The 23446-nt window shown below is 38.2% G+C and overlaps 1 protein-coding gene and 1 pseudogene across 2 annotated transcripts in view; both read left to right on the plus strand.

The window, feature by feature from the left end:
* Positions 1-7510, plus strand: part of OLA1 (Obg like ATPase 1) — a 164910-nt gene extending 157400 nt beyond the window's left edge. For both annotated transcript variants that reach the window (NM_001046045.1, XM_059892854.1), the window contains 4 exon segments: positions 584-724; positions 1413-1509; positions 3551-3673; positions 6994-7510. In NM_001046045.1, the coding sequence (NP_001039510.1) occupies positions 584-724; positions 1413-1509; positions 3551-3673; positions 6994-7095 (463 nt within the window). In that variant the 3' untranslated portion in view covers positions 7096-7510.
* A 1994-nt stretch (positions 7511-9504) lies between these two features.
* On the plus strand, positions 9505-10159 carry LOC787497 (acyl carrier protein, mitochondrial-like; annotated as a pseudogene).
* The last annotated feature ends 13287 nt before the right edge of the window (positions 10160-23446 follow it).

Below are 23446 nucleotides of genomic sequence, written 5' to 3' on the forward strand. Positions count from 1 at the left end.
CAATCAACCAGGTTTGTAAACCTATATATTTGGACTTTGGGGGGGGCGGGGAGATTAGCAAAAATCTCAAAACCAGTGACAACTGTAAGGTCTTGAGAGTCCAAGAAGGAATTGAACCAGGCATATAGATATCTGGGAGGAACAAATTAATTATTTGTCAAAGCTCCTCAAAATTAGCTGATACTTTTAGGTGTGATTCCTGTAAATCCAGAACTTTGTGTTTTTTGCTTTTTAAAAATTTATTTTGTAAAGGAAGATAGTAAATCATAACATTGAGATTCTCAAGGTCACAGGTGTTAATACTGAATGAATTTAGTGTAACTGCAAAAAGTTTTAAAATATTTGTACGATAGTTCCTATAGATAATATGTTAACATAAAACTAGATTACAGTAAAATATTATGGCGTGTACCTGAAGCAGTTGCTGCCTGTTAATGCCTTGACCTTGGAAAGCTATACACAAAAAGATGGCATCATAAAACCGTGCAATTCTTATGAATATGTATGCGCTACTTGATAATAATGAATGTGGTACAGTCATGCATGCACTACAAGATAATGTTGTGCCCTTTTTTGTCTACAGGTTGATAAAAATTAAAGAGTGGGTGGACAAGTATGACCCAGGTGCCTTGGTCATTCCTTTTAGTGGGGCCTTGGAACTCAGGTTGCAAGAATTGAGTGCTGAGGAGAGACAGAAGTATCTGGAAGCGAACATGACACAAAGGTTAATTAGCATTCATTTTCCCTACACTTTATTATCAACTATTTCCTTGCAGTAATTTAATTGCTTGCGCTGATAGAATAATAAATGACAGAGTAATTACCATTATAAAGAGGGAATCTTCTCCTTTCTTTACCATGAGACAGAGTGAAAAGATTTATTTTAAATTAAGTTTTTAACTGTCATCTGTCATCTCTGTACAGTGTTTTAATTATAACATAGGTATTAGTTATGTATATTTTTGAGAAGGAATGATCGCCAAAACTCTTTCGTCATGTTCAGTGGGGGCGGGGAAAGAGTGAATCAATTGCCTTAATTTTTTTCTGAGTAACAGTAATATATTGTTTAAACATTGGATTTCAATCAAATAATTTTGCTTTCATGACCCACGTCTGGGAAATAACTGATATTGGAGGAAAATAACCATAGAATGGGTAGATCAAATTTTTCTTTTTCTATAGTAAACAATTCAAAATGATATATTTAGACTAATATAATTAAAACTAATTTTTGAAGAGATTTTTTAGGAATAGTTACATGCTTTCTGACCTCTTCAAGTGTATTATAAAAGAAAAATGGTCATTTACTAATCTCTCTAACATTTTCTGCTTGAAATGAATATTTTAGGTTCATACTGATCTCTGGCACAATCTACTTATATGTTGAGTGAATTTGTTTCATTTTATTTCAGCGCTTTGCCAAAGATCATTAAGGCTGGGTTTGCAGCACTCCAACTAGAATACTTTTTCACTGCAGGCCCAGATGAAGTGCGTGCATGGACCATCAGGGTAAGATTCATACTTATTCATCAGCTATATCCAGTTCCACACTATTGAATTCAGATTGATATCACTGACTTTGAAGTTTGTCATGGTGGCGGTTAGCTAGTCATTACAGATGAGGTTTTTGTCCAGGATAACTTTAATTATTTGTGAGCTGCTGAACAGTGAAAGTGGAGCGGCATTGATTGAGGCAGGTAACAATTGATTCTGCCTATTACATAGTCTGAATTTCTTCATCCTGTAGAATCTGTCTACCCTCCTCCTGTGGTCAGAGATAAGACGCACCAGTATTGTGCTTGCTTAATCTGTGTGACTGGGTTTGTCTGCAGTGAAATTGATGTTGCTTTTCATTTTGTATTCGCTAAGTTTGTTTGGGTTGCGGGTGGTTCTTTCCTCCTTTGCTTTGCTCGGATTACATTTTCAGCAATAAAAGCAATATGACATCATTATGCTCTTCATAGATACACAGTTGGGCTCAAAGAGCTAAACTCAATGTGTAATAATTCATGCCTTTTAAAATTTGAATTTATAGAAATAGTGTTTATTTTTAGTGTTTTATATTCAGTCTTCTTTAATAATGTGATGTGTATTTTTTAAATATTGATATATAACTGATTGCCACCAGAAAGAATGACTAATTTATTCCCAAAGGACAATAGAAACAGAACTGTAATGGCTGGCTTTTAAGTGAAAATACATTGTAATACGGTAGTTACTGTTGAAAAATATTTTGAAACATATGTAATCCAAAATCGTCTTACAGAATCTAAAAATAACATCTGAACTTTCAGAAATATTCAGTGTCTTATTCATTCTTTTATTATGCTTTCTTAGTGTATGGTACATGATGAATTTTAGGGCTGCTTTCATTCCTGTTTTCACTGGCTACATTAATTTATTATTACATTTATTTTGATTTAAGATGGATAGGAGCATGAAGTCAGTTCAGCATAATGTTAAAGGTGTCGTGTGAATGTGAGATTCACTTTTCTTTGATCTCCTCTTTTCTTTGTTAAAAAAAAACATTTGATTGACTTATAACTAAGGTCCTTTTATATCGACATACAAATTATGTCAAAGCAATTTGGGTTGGTAAACAAATTGCTAGGGTTTATTTTTACTGTATATTTTAAAGCCTTAAAACTTCCAAACTTAAGTATGTGCAGAAGGAAAGATAACATGTTCTGGGCTTGAAAATGTGAAAGCTGGTTTATCTTAAGACTGATTGTAAGTATCCATGATTTAATGTGCTAGGGTATTTAGTCAGGTAAGCATCAGTGAGTAGCCATATTAACCCAATACATCTTTTATTGTAAAAACTGTGCTTTATAGTGTCAGACTCCTTATCACTTTAACATGCTTTATTAAGCAGCCTTTAGGTCACCATTATTTCTCAAATTTCTTTCCATGGTTGTGTGTGTCTGGAATGTATGTCCTTGTAGTTTAACATATGGGGTAATTATAAGACATTTCTCTTCCTATATCAACTTGAATTTTCTCTCATGGTGGTTAGAGGCAGGGTTTATTATGTAAAGTGTTCAAAATTTTATGAGGATTTAAAAATTATTTGCTGAACATAGATTGTATGATTTGTTGGAAATATCTTAAAAATGTCCCTTTATATATTGATTTTTATATGTTCTTTAGATGAGCTGAAATTTTCAAGGCTTTTTATCTTTTTAAAACCTTTGATAATTCAGCTTGAAAGCTACTTTTAAAATCCTTTTTTTTTTCCCACCGTGAAGAATAGAAAATCGAAATGAAACCTACACCAAACCAGGCCACTGCATCTAAATCGATAAATCTGTGGATGACTGTTAGGAAAAACAAAGCTACGCTGCTTTAACATCTACTGATTTGTCTGTGCTAAATCTGCTGCTCAGATAGTGCCCTGTATTGAAAATGTTCTAATTTGTATATCAGACATCTTAACTGTTATTAAACTAAGTTTAAGTTGAACCCAACTGCAGATAAAACAAAAGAAACTTTACGCTTTCAATCAGTCATCATAAATGCAATTAGTTTTCCCTGGTCTTCCTTTTCAAAGAAAGGGACGAAGGCTCCTCAAGCTGCAGGAAAGATTCACACAGATTTTGAAAAAGGATTCATTATGGCTGAAGTAATGAAATACGAAGATTTTAAAGAGGAAGGTTCTGAAAATGCAGTCAAGGTAAGGAATTATTTTCTAGTTTCATACTTAATAATTTTTGCTGATATGAAGATACTCATGATTCAGATGAATGATAACGATCTTTTAAACTGTGTCAGCGTTAGCGTTAACTATCAACTGTATGTACTATCAACTGAGCCATAGGTATTTACATACTCTTAGGCAGCTTTTTAAATGTATAAATTGTTATTAATTTTGTGGTGTTTTTCTAAAACTGAAAAAGAAATTTTAAAGCTGGCTTTAAGTAGTTATCAATAATTTCAAAGAATTTGTTCACTGATGACCAGTGAAAACTTGAACTTATTATACTTGAATATCTGAAATAAAAGTAGTATGTGTATACATATGGGTTAATTCAAGGAAAACAATGTAAATTTAGTCAAATAAAACCTGTTTTTGCTGAACTTCATGGTTGTACTTTTTTTAAAAAAGATCTCTGAGAGCTTAATTTGCTTTCTCAACACTAGAGGGCAGGTCCAAAATTGTGCTTTATTTTAGCTAATAAGTATAATTTAGTTTGCATCCACTAATAGTGAAGCTGTGTTATGCAGACGTAATGAATGATTTCTTTTAATGTAAACTCTGTTAGAGACTTGATTTTGTTTGACTTTATTAGGTTTACTTAGCAAAATCCAGTAGGTGTGTCAACTCTAATCAACAGACAGGTCAGGGAGGTAAACTGGCATTATAAGCAGGCGTCTTTACCTTTAATTTGTTATTTGAAGACTAGTATAGAAAATGTTTAAAAAAAATTTTTAGAGCAGTCTTGTATATTTCCTAATTTTAAAGAAATCCAAAAAAGTTTATTTCAAGTTTATTCTCATTGGTATCATTGGAGAGATCATATGGAACAGCAGGACTATAATAGAATTGTTGAAACCCCAGGAAGAGAAGGGGGAAATCTTGGTGTAGTTGGTTCAATGTGGAATGAGAGCCATTTTGTTTTTTTTTAAAGGCGTGAAAGAAGTTACAGTTTATACTAAACAAAGTCATTAACTTCTCAGTGTTGTCATCTGTGGCGATAGTTAGATATGCAGGTTCAGTGTATTAAGATTGAACTTTGTCAAGAATACTAATTAGACTTGAAAACTCTCAGATTATTTTTCAACATGTTATGTCATGCTGGCATATATATTTTTCATAGACTAAAGGTTAAAATAAGGATACTTTTCTATTACTAGAATTCAGAAATCAGATGCTTCTTTTTTATATTCTCATGGGATAAGCCTGTTTTACCAACCCTTAATAGATGTCTATGTTGTAATTTATAAACTTGAAAGTTATATAAATTGTGAATACTTCCTTTAACAATACAGAAATGTTATAATATACAGTAAAAAAAAAATGTTGCCTGCTTGTAGAAATGCTTAACAATAACTAGGAGGTTTTATGCAATAAACTGGAAAAGGTTGACCTCTGGCTTTTCAGCTTAGAATACCATTAAGTATTTTAGGCTTTTTTTTTTCTTTTTTAATTTCCAAAACTAACATTTCAAAATTTGAACTCCAAATTAAATAAAGCATTTATGAATTTCTTTTATTCAACAAATACTTGCATATTATCACGTAAGTTTTAGGTTTGAGAGCAAGATTGTGTATATGTGTATGTATGTATATGTATTTCAAACATCAGTGCAGCATAACTAATTTAATGCCAGTGCTGTGAACTATATACTGAATAGCTCTGTGTGGGCTTTGTAGTCTACAGGGATATCACATTATTAGCAATCATATCTGCTTAGGCAAAGCTGGCTTCTACAGATGGCTGCTTTCAAGTGCAAATGAACTGGTTAGACGTGTCTTGTTTAATACATACTCAAGATTCACAAATGGGTATTGATTTTTTTTTCCAACCAGTGTTTCTGATAGCAGTGGAAATGGATTAAATGGTCTCTAGAGAATTTAAAGGAACACTGTCACCTTTAATTAGTAGTAAACTTGAGTCATAACAAAGTATATAAACTTACACTTAATATGTCATGCCAATTATGTATTTGATTTAAATTGTCTATATAGTTTTATAACATTGGACTTTAGATTCTCAAGACAAGTAGCACACGGCCTTCCATACATTACAACTTTGGAAAAAATCGTATAAGAGTATTGTGTGTGTGTGTGTGTGTGTGCCTTTTAAAATGTTAGGGTATGTTGACTTTTTAAAAATTAGCTTCATTTTTAAAAGCACTTAGTAGGTGATTTTTATATGTGGTCTAGATAATTGTAATATGCTTACTAGGGCTCTGTGACCTGGTTTGTTGATTTTAACCTCAGATGTATGATCTTAGTCTTGTTTCTGATTAGTATAATTGCACTTGACTTTGAACATTCTTATCAATATCTTCAAAGGGAAGTACTAATCTTGTTGGTCAAAGGTTTTGTGTTCTCGATAAGTTCTAGCAGAAGGAAAATACTTTGAAGAATTTTTTGTTTTTCTAAAAGACCCCCAGGTCCTCAGTGTTGCGTGGTTGACGTCAGGTCACGCAGGACAGGGTTGGTGGTGTGCAGTGTGCAGTGTGGATGTGTAGATATTGAAGACCCTGTCGTGCTGAGGATGAAGTGTGTGTGCTGTGCCCCACAGGGAACCTGAGTCTCTGTGTAACTGCTGCTTATTTGTACAAGAATCACCAGAAGATTGCTCATCTTGATCTGCGTGCCAGCAGGTGGAATCAGTTGCTTTGCCGACTGATTTACAAGTGGAAAAAAATACCTATCTTTGCATTTCCAACCTGTTAGAGTCTGCTTGTAACTACGGCCATTAGTCAGTAAACTTCTGTGTGTTGAATTTTAGTATACACCATTGTGTACGGCCATTGTCAAGATCAAATTAAAAACTACAAAGAAGCAATTCAAAATCTGTAATTCCAATTGATACTTGTAGCATGCTGTGTCTTTGGCATCATCAGTATCACCAAAGAATTTCTTTAAGTAAATATTGCAGCTTTAACCTAGCTATATAATCTTTTTTTCCTGCCTGGTTTGATCTGTTTGTTACAGTGACTTGCCGGATGTTTGCAGACACATCAGAAATGTACCATAAACAGCATGTAATGAAACTTAATGATATTGGTATAATTACATTTATGTACCAACAGTTTAGTGGAGAATACATTATGATTATGTATGTATGGAAAATCTAGTGCTGCCCAAATCAGGAATATTTTGCTTCTCTCCAAGTCTAGTTTTGAACTTGTGTGCCTTCCTGTATTTTTTTTTTCTTTAATCTGACCCAAGATGTGGAATACTTTTTGCATGTGCTCCTACCATTTACCTTATATATTTCATTGTAAACTAACACATTTCCTTTGTATTTCTTATTTACAGGCTGCTGGAAAGTACAGACAACAAGGCAGAAATTATATTGTTGAAGATGGAGATATTATCTTCTTCAAATTTAATACACCTCAGCAACCGAAGAAGAAATAAATTTTAATTATTGCTCAGATAAATGTACAACTTCCAAAAGGCATATACTTCTTTTTTTTTTAATTAAAATTTCTGAAAACTGAAAGGGCAGGTAAAGTTGGGGTGATGGGAATCTTCTACAAACAATTATTTTTATTTGTTTTAAAATTAAAATACTGTGTACCTCCAATGAGATGCAAGTTCACCAAATGTGAACAGCTTTGCTTTTCACGTGATTAAGACCCTACTCCAAATTGTAGAAGCTTTTCAGGAACCATATTACTCTCATGATACTTCATTAATCTCCATCATGTATGCCAAGCCTGACACATTTGACAGTGAGGACAATGTGGCTTGCTCCTTTTTGAATCTACAGATAATGCATGTTTTACAGTACTCCAGATGTCTACACTCAATAAAACATTTGACAAAACCAGCCTTGGTGTGTTTGGGGATGTCTGTATTGACTGACTGTGGTGTGCTGAATGCGATATGGCACCTGGCGGTTGCTGATTACAGAATTTTAAGGCGTGCGTATGACACAGTAACTAGCGTGTGGGGCAGCTGCAATTGTATCTTAGAAGTGGGTCTTTCATAGGAATCAGAAGAATAGTCTACCAGGGATTTGTCTCCAGAAAGTTAATTAATTTGTAGATGGACATTTATTGAAAGATGATAGCAATGATATCACAAAAGATATATCCTAGGTGACTATGACCAGAAAGAAAACAGTGCTGGGGGAAAATTCTACCTCAAAAATCAAAGGATTTCTTGTTGTTGTTGTTGTTCTGACCGTATTGGAGAGAATGTTCATTTTTAATCATTCCTTTGAAATTATTGTGATGAAATTGTTGTGAAAACTAACCCATTCATATCTGATGAGTTATAATTTTGTTTCGATTCAGTAGTGAGTATAAAAATTAGTTACGAAAAAGATTAGATCTTGAAAATTATAAAACTTTTAAAATACTTGCTATTAACATATTTTAAGATGAGTTGAAACTTTAGCATATGCAAGTTAAGCACTTTATAAAATTGTAGCAGAAAATTCTGAAAGAAAAATATGGTTAAGTGGTTATCTGGAGATCGTTTGCCACTTAGCCTTCTTCTCTTATGGTGACAGTCGTAGCGTTCCTCCCTGAACCCTCCCTTCCTCTCCCAGTTAACACTCCTGCAAGGCTGCCCTTGTCCCCACCCACGGCCCTTTTGTGCTCCTCTGTGATCAGAGGATCATTTCAGTTAAGTGCAGACCCCCAACTAGGCCAGCTCTTGCCTCTACTGTGTTATTTTGTTACATTAAAGGTAAAAACACACATAAACTTAACATTGAAAGTTACTTAATGTAGCACAAAAAGCAAGAAGTGATTTTAAGGGCAATTTGCTATAAAGAGGGCTTCCCTGGTGGCTCAGATGGTAAAGAATCTGCCTGCAATGCAGGAGACCTGGGTTCCATCCCTCCATCGGAAAGATCCCCCGGAGAAGGGAGTGGCAACCCAGTCCAGTATTCTTGCCTGGAGAATTCATGGACAGAGGAGCCTGGTGGGCGACAGAGGACCCCTGGTGGGGTCACAAAGAGTCAGACACAACTGAGCGACCAACACTTTCACTTCTTTCACTTGCTATAAAGAGGAAAGGGTGCTTAAGGAGGATTTGATTGAGTAATGAATACAGTTTAGAAGCTCTTTAGTTGAGTATGTTCTTTATGAGAATCAGATACTGATATTCTTTTGCTAACATAAAAATCAGAACTGCAGCAGGGAAATAATAAAATTAAGTGAACAAAATTTTTTTTTGTTTTATGGATTAAGTAAAACATAAATGAAACTCAGGTACAGGTGCAGTTGACCAAGTTTGCAGTGAAAATTCCTGTTACACTTCTGAATTGGAGAAATGTAGAGATTTGTGGATTGTTTGGGATTTCACCAATATAAGAAGAAATCCAATCTCTTGCTTTTGAGTCCTCTCCAAAATAAATTGCATAGATGTCTTAAAGAAGTTTGGAATTTCATTTAAAAGGCTTAAAGATTGTGTAATTTTACTTTCTCTTAACTTCTAATGTGGTAATTGCACATTGCAGAATAGAAGTTTTAATAAGAGACAAGTTCGTTTTGAGGTAACTGCCTTCATTAGGGCTGAAATTAAATGCTGGAGATAAGTTTAATTTGGTTAGAAGTCCTACAGTATTCTGTATGTGTGTACAAATTTTTATTTTCTACAAAAGTTGAGAATTCCAAGAACTTTTGCATGTAGATAACTGGGTATATACCTGTATCTTCATGTTTTCCCCCTTTTAATATTGGTGATAGTTAATGTATTTGTAGGATTATAAGTGAATTTTTTTTCACTTATCTATAGATCCGTCTTAATCAGATTTTTTGGTAAGAGAAATTTGATTTTAAAAAGTTCCCGAGATCCGGGGTCGGCGTAGCCATGGCGACTCATGTCCTTTGTGCCTGTGTGCGCAGGGCACCTGTGTTCCCACGGCCTTCGCGCCACTGCCCAGGCTCCCCACGCTAGCCGTGGCCCGGCCGCTCAGCACTACCCTCTTCGCCGCGGAGACCCGGACGAGGCCTGGGGCTCCGCTGCCGGCCTTGGTGCTCGCGCAGGTTCCAGGCACAGTTACACAGCTGTGCCGCCAGTATAGCGACGCACCACCTTTGACATTGGAGGGAATCAAGGACCGTGTTCTTTACGTCTTGAAACTATGACAAGATTGACCCAGAAAAGCTTTCAGTAAATTCCCATTTTATGAAAGACCTGGGCTTAGACAGTTTGGACCAAGTGGAGATTATCATGGCCATGGAGGATGAATTTGGGTTTGAAATTCCTGATATAGATGCGGAGAAGTTAATGTGCCCACAAGAAATTGTAGATTACATTGCAGATAAGAAAGATGTATGTGAATAAAATATCAGACCCCTTTTCCTCACTGAGAGAAGGCTCAGAAGATGCTGGCGAGTGTCTGGCAGTGAGAACACATTTCTGCATCATTGCTGACTTTGAGAGTAATTCTGTTTAGACTTGTATTTAAATTGTCTTAAGTGTTTTTGCCCTTTGAAAATAAATCTGTAAAACCAAAAAAAAAGTTCCCGATAGCATTTTCATTTCATTTTTATCATATCACCTTCATAACTTCACTTTGGGCTTGGCTCAAAGCCTATTTTGATACCACTCCAGGGGAGCATTCTGTATCTGCTTTCTTACACAGATAGTAGAGTTGCTTTCATGCTTTGGCAAGCAACCAAGAAGGAAGAACCTGTCATCAGGGGCCTGTGTCTGTGGCCTGCAGGGAGGGCCCATGGGGCCCATCCAGTGCGGTCTCTTGCCTCAGGAGGGTGGAAAAGAGGGATAAATATGATATGTTCAATTTCTTTGGTCCTTCTGGTCTGCATGCAAATTGCCATTTTTTTCTGGTGAAATAAACCATCTTGGTTGCCTTAAGAGTATAAGGAGTAGAACAAATCTTCATTTAATTTTCAATCACATGTTCCTAGTCCTGTTGGTATTGTTTTATAAAACTTTACTCTCTAGATCATAAGTATAAACTATTTGTTTGAGGAAGGTTATTTGCAGGTTATCTCATCCATCCTGTGTGGATTTTATCGTGAGAAAATGACTTTACAGGAGGGTATGCTAGTTGTCTACCACAGGGCATTCTTTCTTTATAGTTTAAATAGAGAATGGCTGGGCACCCAGCTGCAGACAGACTATCAGGCAGACTCTGCAGCTAGGTGGAGGTCATGTGACTAAGTTCTTGTCAGAGGAATGTGAATGAATGCCTTAAGACCTTGGAAACCGCTCCCCTCAGGAGCTCCTTTCCTCCCAGAAAACCCACTGTTAATCATGCAAACAAAGACAGCACCTTAGTGGACAGCAGAGAAGAGGTATGGCAGGAACCTGCATCTCTGAAGGACCCTGGTGAGCAGAGCACACAGGCCCTGACTGCTTCCCTTGGGACTGGTACGTGAAGGAGAAATAAACTACTGTTCTTTAAGCTACTGTATTCGAGCTACCATATTTCTTTTGTAGCAGCTGGCTTTTTACCTAGGCACATATAGACATTGCCTGGTCTTGTCTCCGTTATACCTTCTTTGAAATTTATACCTTCTGTTCTGTGTTATGAGCACAGATTTATTGGGTGGAAAGAGCTTCTAATCCAATCTGGATCAGGCACCACTGTTACTGCTTCAGCGTTGCCTTCTGTAAATTACTCCTCCTCTCTTCCATTCTTCACATGTATAATGAAGATCATAGATTAACTGGCCTAGTGTAAAAGGACTAAAGAGAGTTCCAGATACATAATAACCACACAATAAATGTAAATACCATATAGTTACCTTTACTGCTGCTGCCAAGTTGCCTCAGTCGTGTCCGACTCTGTGCGACCCCATAGACGGCAGCCCACCAGGCTCCCCCGTCCCTGGGATTCTCCAGGCAAGAACACTGGAGTGGGTTGCCATTTCCTTCTCCAATGCGTGAAAGTGAAGTCGCTCAGTTGTGTCTGACCCTCAGCGACCCCCTGGACTGCAGCCTAGCAGGCTCCTCCATCCATGGGATTCTCCAGGCATGAGTATTGGAGTAGGGTGCCATTGCCTTCTCCTTACCTTTAACATCACCCCAAAGTGTAACCACTCTTAAATAGGCCTTATGAACCACACACAAGAAGACTATAGAGCGTGTATTTCTTAAATACCTGTCCTGTAGAAGAAATATTAATTCTTTATTGTTGCTAAAGAATATTCTGAAAGAGGAAATAGTTGCATTGAGTGATGAACGTGGATATTTTGCTAATAGCATGCCAGGACCTCATCTAAATCATGGAATTCCGAGGCTGAAAATGTTATTTCAGAACATCTTGCTTAACTTACCTATCCTATAAATAAGAAGTAAATGAGGAGCAGAAAGATTAAATAATGCTAACCATAATTACAAGTCATAAAATAATAAACTGTCACAAAGATTATAAATTCTATATTTGGAAGTTGAAATTTTCACACAGAAATTGGTTATTACATTTTCAGAATAGCCACAGAATCCCATTCAACACAATGTAAACTGAACTACCATAGGGGGTTTTGGACAGCAAGGGGAAAAGAAAGGCTAAGGAGATCCAGACATCTCCAGCTGGCGGTTGAGGTCACTGACGATCTGCCCACGGCCTATTGCTCTCTCATTATTACTCTTTTTATAAAGACACAGGAAAGTTAAATCCCTTAACCAAATAACACAGCTCATTATTTGTCCAAAAAAAAATTGTAATTTTTAAACCAGTACAGTAGAGCATTATTTGCATTGAATGACCCAGTTTGGCCTTAATGAATAGTAACAAGTTTGGGGCGGAGGGGTAGAATGGAAATTCTGCTGGCCTGAATCACATAAACACCAAAGGTTTCAGCAGTCCGCGATTTTCCCATTAATCCACCTAGGATATCCATGAGCATTTTCTAAAAATAAATAAACGACTGGGGATGCGTAGAGATAATAGAATATGCAACAGACCCTTGTGGTGCCTCTGTTTCTTCACCTTATCCTCTCTCCTTCAAATTATTATTACCATGAGAATCATAAAGGAGTATTCATCCTAAAGAAGTGAAGAATGTGGAAATTTGGAGAAAAAACAACTTGAAAAGTATCCTACTTGGGACTTGCCCTGGTGGTCCAGTGATGAAGATTCAGCACTTTCACTTCAGAGAGCACGTTTCCATCCCTGGTCAGGGAACTAGGTCCTACGTGCCACTCAGCACATATATAAATTTTCATCCAGCTGTACAGTCAAGACTTGAGTACTATATCCAAGTTATACCTCAGTTTTAGAAAGAAAAGAAATTCCCCCCTCCATTAAATGATTGCTTGGTACAGCCCTTATACCCAAAGAGTTACTGGCAATGTTGAGTCTTTGTACAGTACTTATAAACTTTATAAATTTTTAAAGATGTTGGTTAGTAATGATATCATTATATAAACTATAGACAAAAAAATTGTTAATGCTTAAGATGGACACAGTCACAGTTGAATGGTATGTATCTCAGAAACTATGATAAAAGACTCATTCTTATAGATGAGAAGGTAAATTATTTTCTGTGGTCCAAAGAATTGAAATCTATATCAGCTGTAATAAGATTCCATTGTAACAGCAAAAACAATTGGAAACAATTTAAATATTCATCCATATAGGAAAATGCTGAAATGAATTCTAAAACATCCATAGAAAAGAATACCTTCAGCCATTAAAAAGAATAAAGTAATCTATATGAGCAGCATAGAAAGATTTTTTATTCATTTTGCTTTGTGAAAAAGTAAGTGGCAGAGCGATATATATAGTATGGTCACAGAGGTAACCTTCGGTTAACTGTTTAGTATGTATTCTTGCAAAGTTATCATTGTACTTACATATATGTATACATCTGCATATCATGTTGTTCAGTTGCTAAGTCATGTCCGACACTTTGCAACATCTACGTATGGTTTTACATAACTGGGATTACAGTTGTTAGGCAGTTTTCACCCAAATAACTGAATTAATGTTTTAAAGGCAGTGGATGAATAAAAATGCATCTAGAATTACGTCACATCTGAGAACTTGCATGTATTCCTTTAAGCCAAGACGTGGAGAAGGAAAAGTATGCAGCCGTCAAAACAAGCAGGGCACAAGCATCCCAGGCAGAATAGGAGCAAATGCAGAGGTTGGGAGGCAGGAAAGGACCTGGAGTTGGGAGAAACAGAGGCCGGAGTGGCTGAAGTGTAGTGAGTAAAAGGTTCTTGCTTATGCAGGACCTTCCATGCATAAGAAAGTTCTGACATCTTATTCTGACTTAGATAAAAGTCAGATTGGCTCTTAGATTAAAGAGTTTTAAACTATACAGATCTACAATCTGGTTCATATTTTCAAAAGTCACCTAGAATCTTGACCCATCTGCCATCATTCCCAAAGAGATCCTGGGGTAGGAAAGGGGAATGTCGGAGGTTAGAGAGTGGCACCCAGCATGTGTTACTGACCAGGAGAAGAATACTGTGAGCCATGTATGTGACTTAGATTTTTTTTTTCATACCAAGTTTTCAAAATTTGGAGTGTATTTTATACCTACAACACTTCAGCTTAAACTGGACGCATTTCCAGTGCCCAGCAGCCACATGTGCCTTAGTGGCTGCTCTAGTGGACAGTGAAGGTCTCGGGCTTTACCCTTCCTCCTCAGGAAGTTAGCCTGAACTCTTTATCTCCAACTGATTTCAACAGAGGGCATAGAAACCCACTATGCTTAGACTGGCTGTGTTTTCATTTAAGGCTGAATGTAAAAAAGTATATGATAAATCCTTATTCCTGCTTTTTTTTTTTTTTTTTTTAAGAAAAGAGGGTGAGGGGGCTCACTGACTTTAGAGCAGGACACAGGAGAGATCAGTTATAGAAGGTACCAGTGAGATTGACTCTTGACTTGAACTAAGAAGAAATGGAAAGCTGCAGCTTGATTTGATCTGCTTATTGGAAGAATTCACAAGACACATTGATGGAATGGATGAGAGGTGGGAAGTGAAGAATTGAGAATGATTCCTAGGTTTTTATTCTGAGCAAGTAGATGCGTGATGGTGCCACTTACTGAGATGGGAAAGACCTGTGAGAGGCGCCGGTATGGGATGTATGTAAGGGTGGAAATTGAGAATCTTTTGAATGTAGGTGATACTGCCCAATTTTAAGATTTACTATAAACCTACAATAATCAAAACAGGGTGATACTAGTGAAAGAATAGACAAATAGATTAATGAAACAGAGAGCCCAGAAATAAACCCACATGAGATACAGTCAACCGACCACTTACAAAGGAAAAAGGAACAACAGCAAAGATTTTCAACAAATCTTTCAAATGGTGCTGGAACCACTGACATCCACATACCAAAAAAAAAAAAAGGATCCTGACATAGACCTTACCCCCGTCACAAAAAATAACTCAAAGTGGATTACAGACCTTAATGTAAATGCAAAACTATAAAAATCCTAGAAGATAACATAGGAGAGAAAATCTGCATCACCTTAGGTATGGTGACAATATTTTAGATACAACACTGAAGATGGCAATCTATCAATGAGCTGGACTGCATTCAAATTCAAAAATGATGCTCTGTAAGAGACACTTGTCGAGAGAATGAAAAGACAAGCCACAGACTGGGAGAAAATGCTTGCAGAAGATATATCTGGTAAAGAACTGCTACCCAAAATACATTAATACAAAGGACTCTTAAAACTCAACAATAAGAAACAACCCAACTTTAAAATGTTTTAAACATAGGTGCAAGGGACTTCCCTTTCAGTTCAGTAGTTAAGACTGTGCTTCCAATGCAGGGGGCCTGGGTTCAATCCCTGGTCAGGGAACTAGATCCCGCATGCCACAAGTAGAGTTCACACGTGTGTGCTGTGTGCTTATTGCTCAGTCTTGTCCGACTCTTTGCAACCCCATAGACTGTAGCCTGCCAGGCTCCTCTGTCCATAGGATTCTCCAGGCAAGAATACTGGAGTGGGTTGCCATTTCCTTCTCCAACGGATGTTCCCAACCCAGGAATTGAACCCAGGTCTCCTGCATTGCAGGCATTCTTTTTACTGACTGAGCTAGGAGGGAAGGTTTCACATGCCATAACTAAGGATCCTGCAGGCCACAACTCAGATCCAGTGCAGTCAAATAAATAGTTTTTAAAATGTAAGTTCAAGATGGCTAGATCTGAAGTTGGCCACTACCTACATCTGAAGCTCAGAAGAAAGTCTGAAGCGCAGATACAAAAATTTATCAATAAAATCATCACTATATGGATGGCATGTAAAACCTGAGGATTAGAATAGATCACCAGGCTAGAAAGAGAAAGGAAAGAGCCCAAGAATGAGCCTCGCCAGAGCTCAAGGAGAGAAGCAGCTAATGAGGTTAAAAAAAAAAAAAAAAAGGGAGTATGGATGGAGCATCCAGGAGAAGCAAATTCCAGAAAGCAAATGTTGGTTGACAAGCTCTGTTTCATTTGAAGCAAGTTGGGATTACTCTTTTGAGAAGTTTTTCCATAAAGGAAACAAGAAAAATGGGGTAGAGACTGGAAGGAGATGTTCAGGCATAAGGGTTTTTTGGTTGGTTGGTAGGTTCTTTGGTTTTGTGTGATGGGAAATACTAGAGCATGTCTGGGTGTTGATAGGTATGCTCCTGGATAGAAGGAGAGTTTAAGGCTGGTGAGGAAAGAGAAAGAAGAGGATAGAGGTGTAGTTTTAAGAGGGTATGGGGTGGGTGGGTTGGATCTGGGGAGCCCAGATGGAGGGACTGGCCTTTGGTAGACACAAGAATGCTTCTTCCACTGGCAGAGAAGAGAAGACAGTGAGAGCCTGAGGAGAGACGTGGTTTGTTTTCCAGTGATGTTTGGATCACAGCCATGACAGAGGGTGTGTGAAGAGAGTAGGTTTGAAGGGTTAGTAGAAGCTTTTCCACAGCCCTCTTCAACTTGCCCCTTTGATTTGTTTTGTTTTTAACCAAGTTTCCATTGGCTACAACAGACTCCTGTAAGCCTTCATTCATTAATCCTTTATCTATTGGGTCGTGGCGGGGTGGAGGAGCACTTGGGGTTCGAGTCAACTGATTCCAGTTTCAGCAGGGACAGGGCACCAGCTGAGTGTCAGTCCTGGGGGAAGGGCATCTTCTTCCCCTTGTGCGCCTGCTCTTGTTACCTTTTTCCAGGGAATAGGAAATACCAGCATTTAAGGTCATCTCTCAGGAAGCTCTTTGTTTTATCTTTCTATTTTTGTGGGAAGATTCCTCAGTTCTTTCTCTCGTGAGGCCTGCCCAATCTGAGTAGTTTCTGTTTAGAGTAACTACCCTTTGCAAAAGTTTCAGTCTCAGTAGAGAATAGCAGTCATGCCTGCTGCTATCAACGATATAAATGGAGTTATGGGTGTGTGTGTGTATACAGTTCATAGTCTTTCATTTCAATCCTTTGAAATCTCATGACAGTGAAGACCAGAGAGCACCCCTCGGACTCTTGTGACTCTTGCCTGAGTGGATTAACTAAGCCTGTTTACTAATATCTTTCGGCCCCCTCTGAAGACCCTCATCTTTAGAATTCACTGCTCTCTCTGCTTTGAACAAAGCCTTCAGTTTGCAGCCCTTCTGATCACAGCGTGAGAGCAAGCATATTTGCTTTGGTCAAATTTTTTAAGTGATTTCAGCCATTTGGCTTATTGTATTTGTATCATTTGGGGCTGAATTCCAGGGACCTCTGGGACATCATTCCTTTTTTACTTGAAAATAGATGTAATGAAGAATTGTGTTAGATTTGGCCAAGTGTTATTTCCAAGCAAGGAGCCTGTCCTGTGGCTTAACTCCTCCGAAGGTATGTCTGATGTCTGGGTTCACTAAGGTCTTTACCCAATTTAAACAGGGTAGCAAATGAAAGATAGATTTCCTTTCTTATGCATGCCTTGAATAGTGATGGCCAGCTAAAGCCCTGGAACCAATGTCTCACCTTGCACCTGCGAATGTCTTTAAATATCATAAACACTGTTGATTACTTACCCATAACCTTCTCACACCCCTTTTTCCTTGCAAAAAAAATCTCAGTTTTGTTCAACAGAGTGTAAGGGTCTCCAGCTCCAGGAAGTACATTATTACTGGTTTAAATTCATCATGTAATCTCTCTTCTCCTTTGCCAGGACAGGGATAAGCAGATGACCCAGGTCTGACCTGTGAAGTGTAGAAAGGTCTAGGGAGGGGGCTTGGCAGAACTTTGGGGGGATATTCCTCCCTGATGTAAAGAGGAAGACAAGACATTGCTCCCCTCTTTTCCCTCCTGCTATGAGGGACTTGGAGTGAATTTCTCTGTACATCATTCCTTTGTTATTTGAAAATAGATTTAGTAAAGAACTGTGTTTGGAATTGTGGGAAAGGAAAGCCAAGAAAGACATGGACAAAGGAGGGTCCCTGACTATTAACCAATCCTGGGTCAGCCTCCTTCCAGATTCTTGTTTTTTATAAGAATCAAATGCTCTCATTGTTTAAACTGCTTCTAATTGAGTATTCTGTTACTTGCAGCTAAAAGCCTCTGGATACACCTGACTTCACAGAACTTTCTTTGCTCAAGAGCATCTATAGCACTCTCTATCCTGACTCAATAAAAACAATTCCCCATCTTCTAGTTGGCTGTTAAACCATGGTTTCTTAGTAGCTTGTTAAATATAGTTAAAGATCCAAGAGAATTATAACAGCAAAGTGTTTTAATTCTTCTGATTTTCTAGTGTACTTTGGCTAAGTGGAATAATATAAATAAAATTATTTTTCATTAACTGAAACTACACTAAATATAGAAGAGAGAATGCCAGTGTTCTCAAATAGCCATTTTAGAGTTTTCTTCATGAAAGTGTTTTTCAACCTTTCTGGTTCAGAATGTGAACTCTTAATTGAGTCAGCCTTTGGGAATTATTGGAAACCAACCATAAACAGCTTCTGCTATTGCCTAAGGCAGTTACTAGGGGTTTTCTTTTATTATTGTTGCTATGAAAGCTCACCTGTCTTATTAAAAACCCCAAATAGTCTTCATCCTTTATGGCTTGGCATTTTAAATTTTATTTGTCCATAACTTCAGCACTTCATTCACTTTTATTACTAGAAACTTATATTTGTTCTGTATTTAATATTTTTATCACAGTTTTCTCCTTTCCAACTCCTCTCCAATCATATCTTTACACCTTGTATCCCTGGAAATGTGGCCAAATCTCAGTTTGATAACTACTGGGTCAAACGGAAGATGATAATATTGTCATTTGTAATTAACTACTAAAAGTACATCTTCAGTTTACCAGGTTTTCTGTTCTTTCTTATCTTTACCTGAGAATACAATTAAGGTGTTTGGGTTAAAACCAGCTCCAGGAAATCCCTGACATTTTGTAGTAATCAAAAACAGTCATAAAGTAACATTTTCTCAGAGCCTAAAATAAACCATGCAACAGGCCTCGGCCTCTGTGGAATAAGCACCACTTTCTCTTCATTCTAAGTTTCAGCTTTTTTGTTGGTCAAGGCAGATTTGGTTACTGATGGTAGGTACAAGCTTATTTGCTAACTAAATGAATTAGGGTGGAGGAGCGGGGAGGGGAGGGAAGACTGAGAAAAAGAACAGTGACTGAGTTAGGACATAAGCACTTCCAGTCAACTCTGTCGGTGCAGAATTTGTAGGCCAAGGCACATTTCCACAAGTGATTTATGGAATTTATTTTCAAATTCCACATAGAGTGCTAATTACATGAAGCAAGATGAATAATTTATCTTCTGCATCACTGGAGCAATGACTGTAAACTTGTTCATTAAATCCAGCTATCAGGTATGAGCCAGGCTTGTGCCAACTAGTAAAGACTATCACCCACTTGAAACATAAGCCCATGGAGGAGGGGTTTTCAAGTTGTCTTGATTTTATCCACAGGACTTTAATTTATGGAGGTGACTGAATGACAACATGGAGAGGCTAATCATAATACCACTGAAAGAGGACTGTGATTACTTACCTTTCCCAAGAGAAGAAAGCTCACCATACCATGTAGGGCCTCACAGGGAAGCACCAGGTTTGGTCAGGAGACAGAAGCAGCAAAGGGAAAACGTGGCCCAGACCTCTACTGTTTTCTCCAGGAAGATGTCAGCAATGGTGGCCATTGATCTGGCCCTGTGATAAATGGATGCCAAGTATGTATGTTTGTTTAGTTGCTCAGTCATGTCCAACTCTTTGACCCTTTCGACTATAGCCCGCCAGGCTCCTCAGACCATGGGATTCTTGAGGCAAGAATACTGGAGTGGGTTGCCATGCCTTCCTCCAGGGGATCTTCCTCACCCAGGGATTGAACCCATGTCTCCTGTGTCTCCTGCACTGCAGGCAGCTTCTTTACCCACTGGGTCATCGGGGAAGCCCAGTGGATGCCAAGTAGACAAATATAGAATCTAAGAAAGCACAGAGGAAGAATCGACAGGATCCGTGAGTCTCAGTCCTCTTACGTGAAAACACAGCTTAGAAACTATATTGCATACAGACAAACGTATGGAAAACCAACCACATAGTTATTTCCAGTTTTTAATTATAGAAATGTTCAGTAAAGAATTTGGTCTCACCCAAAGAGAGGTCTGCCCTTTGTCCTCAGCATCTGGGATTAATCTGTGTCCTATCTGAAAGGACTGTCTTTGAGTAGGGCCCAGGATGGACACACTGGATACAGCATGGGACTGGCGTTTCCAGAAAGACCAGTCAGGTAATTTAGGATGGGGCTTATGTCACACAGTGTCAACCTGTGGGCTGAGTTCAACCGTATGGGCCCTCATTCATGCCTACATAATGAAACCCCAATGAAAACTCTGGACACTGATGCTCAGGTGAGCTTCCCCTGTAGTCAGAACTCCATACGTACATGGAGATGCCTGCAGGGAAAGGCATCCTAACTCCACGGACAGGATAAGGGAAGCTGCACATCTGGAACCCTCCCACACTCTGCCTGCTGCCTCTCCTCCTTTGATTTTAATTTGTCTCCTTTTCCTGAAGTAAACCATTGCTATGAACATAAGAGCCCCTCTAGTGCATTATCTGGAGAAGGCAATGGCAACCCACTCCAGTACTCTTGCCTTGAAAATCCCATGGACAGAGGAGTCTGGTAGGCTGCAGTCCATGGGGTCGCTAAGAGTCGGACACGACTGAGTGACTTCACTTTCACTTTTCACTTTCATGCATTGGAGAAGGCAATGGCAACCCACTCCAGTGTTCTTGCCTGGAGAATCCCAGGGACAGGGGAGCCTGGTGGGCTGCCGTCTATGGGATCGCACGAGTCGGACACGACTCAAGCGACTTAGCAGCAGCAGCAGCAGCAGCAGTGCATTATCAGATTGGAAGCTTCCCTGGTGACTCAGATGGCAAAGAACTTGCCTGCAATGTGGGAGACTTGGGTTCGATCCCTGGGTCAGGAAGATCACCTGGAGGAGAAAACGGCAACCCACTCCAGTATTCTCGCCTGGAGAATCCCATGGACAGAGGAGCCTGGTGGGCTACAGTCCATGGGGTTGCAAAGTGTTGGACACAACTGAGCAACTAACACTTTCATTTTCTTTCTAGTGAATTATGAAACTTGAGGCTGATTTTGGGAATCACTCTCCCCAAACATGCAGTTGGTATCAGATGGGAAGGGCAGTCCTGGGAACTGTGCCCTCAAACGTTGCAGTTTGTCTGACCAGGCAAACAGTATACACATGCATTGTACATTAAAAAAAGTAAAGAAGATATTCATTTAAAAATGGAAGGTTTTCCTCCCTTCTCTGGCTTCACTACTTCCAGTTCCCTAGGGGATCCACTTTGTTTCTTTGTGGTTTATCTTTCTAGACATTTTCTGCACAAATATAAACATATACACACTTTATATATGTGTGGCACTAGTGGTAAAGAATCCACTGGCCAATGCACAAGAAACAGGAGATGCAAGGTTCAATCCCTGAATTTGGAAGATCCCCTGGAGGAGAAAATGGCACCCTACTCCAGTATTCTTGCCTGGAAAATTCCACGGGCAGAGGAACCTGGTAGGCTATAGTCCATGGGACCACAAAGAGTTGGACATGACTGAGCACACACACACTGTATTATTCTTTTAATCATAAATGAAATTGTGCTCTACAGCCCATTCTGAAATTCCCTTTTATCCCTTCTATTTCATGAGTAGCCTTTGTGTCGGCACAGCTGACCTGCCCCTGGGCTTCTGGATGGCTGAGTGGTGTTTACGTGGCTGTGACATCATAAGAAGGGAACCGAGTGTCAGGGTTCTTGTGAGATCACGTGATTTCACATATGTAGGAGCTCTTAGAATAAATAGTACTAACACAAAACAGGCAAGCATTCCATGTGTTATTATTTATTTAGCCTGCCCTCTATTGTGTACATTGCTATATCTAATTTTCTCATTATTTCTAACAAGGCCACAATGAATTTCCTTGAGCTTGTACTTATACATTCACATCTGGGATAAATTTCTAGGAATGGAATTGGTATGCCAAAGGGTATATGCATTTCACATTTTGCTAGGTGTTTTCAAATTGCTGTCTAAAATGGTTGTACCAATTTACATTCCTACCCCTGGCCTGTGATTTGCCTGAAATTCCCCTTACTCCCATTAACTGAGCATTATCTAACTTTTTAGTCTTTAGCAACCTGATAGGCTTTTAAAAATATCATCTCCTTGCAGTTTAGTTTGCATTTTTTAATTATTGTGAGGCTGGGCATCTTTTCAAATATATTTATGCATTTACTTTATACTTATAGTACTTTTTCTTCCAGCTGGTTAATTTATGTGCTTTAATTTTTTCATTGATTTAAGCAAACTTTCCATACCATTTGAACTATCTTGAGTAAGAATCAAGCAAAATGAAAAGATACCAAGATAATCTCCCAGCCAGAATTTCCACGCCATCATGACTTCCACTATGGTTTTAAACTTCCTTTAAAAAAAGAAAAAGAAAAAAAAAAGCTAAGCTAAATGTAAAACAATAAACTGGAAAAAAGTACTTATTTCCTCTGGTTGATTGAAGGGCTTTTGTTTGTTTATTCCTTTCAACTAAATAGAACTCATTCCTTTTAATCCAGCTTATATCCATTTCTCCAGCATAGAAACCAACCCACCAAGAACTGAATCTTTTTAAGTCAACCTAATAAATAAATACTCTGTTATTTCTCACCCAACATAAAAGGTGGTAGAGAACAAAGAACAAACTGTATAAGACTGAATTACTTTTTAAAAAACAGGTTGACTTGTATGTTGTTCTAAAGATATATATACATATATTTGGCCTTGCCAGACAGCATGTGGGATTTTAGTTCTCCAACCAGGTATCAAACCTGGGCCCCCTGTATTGGAAGTGCAGAGTCTTAACCACTGGACTGCCAGGAAGTCCCAAAATATATATTCTGGATTTTCAAATGAATTTCACATTTTTCAAAGAACATTTGAATCAACTCCTCAGGAATTTGATTTCTCCAAAAAGGTGAAACCCCTAAATTTGGTCCTGCTTTCTTCAAACCTTTTCTTCCAAAATTGACCTCTTGAAATCTTCTCAAGTGGAACTCCTTATTTTCCAACTGTACAACCTCACTTCCCCCCACCCAGTTTACAGAACCTGTAACAGGCAGTATATGATTATACACATACTGGCTTCCCATATTTGTATATACTCATGGCTATCTTTTCTCCCTTGCTAATTATAAAGCTCCTTTAGATTAGGTACTCTGTTAGTTGTAAGTTAGCATAACAAATTACCTCCCAATTTAGCAGCTTAAAACAACAGTAAACATTTATTTTCTAGCATAGTTTCTGCAGCTCAGAAGTTTAGGAGTTGGGCTGCAGTCATATAA

Source organism: Bos taurus, chromosome 2 (assembly GCF_002263795.3).
Source record: "Bos taurus isolate L1 Dominette 01449 registration number 42190680 breed Hereford chromosome 2, ARS-UCD2.0, whole genome shotgun sequence".
Classification (NCBI taxonomy): domain Eukaryota; kingdom Metazoa; phylum Chordata; class Mammalia; order Artiodactyla; family Bovidae; genus Bos; species Bos taurus.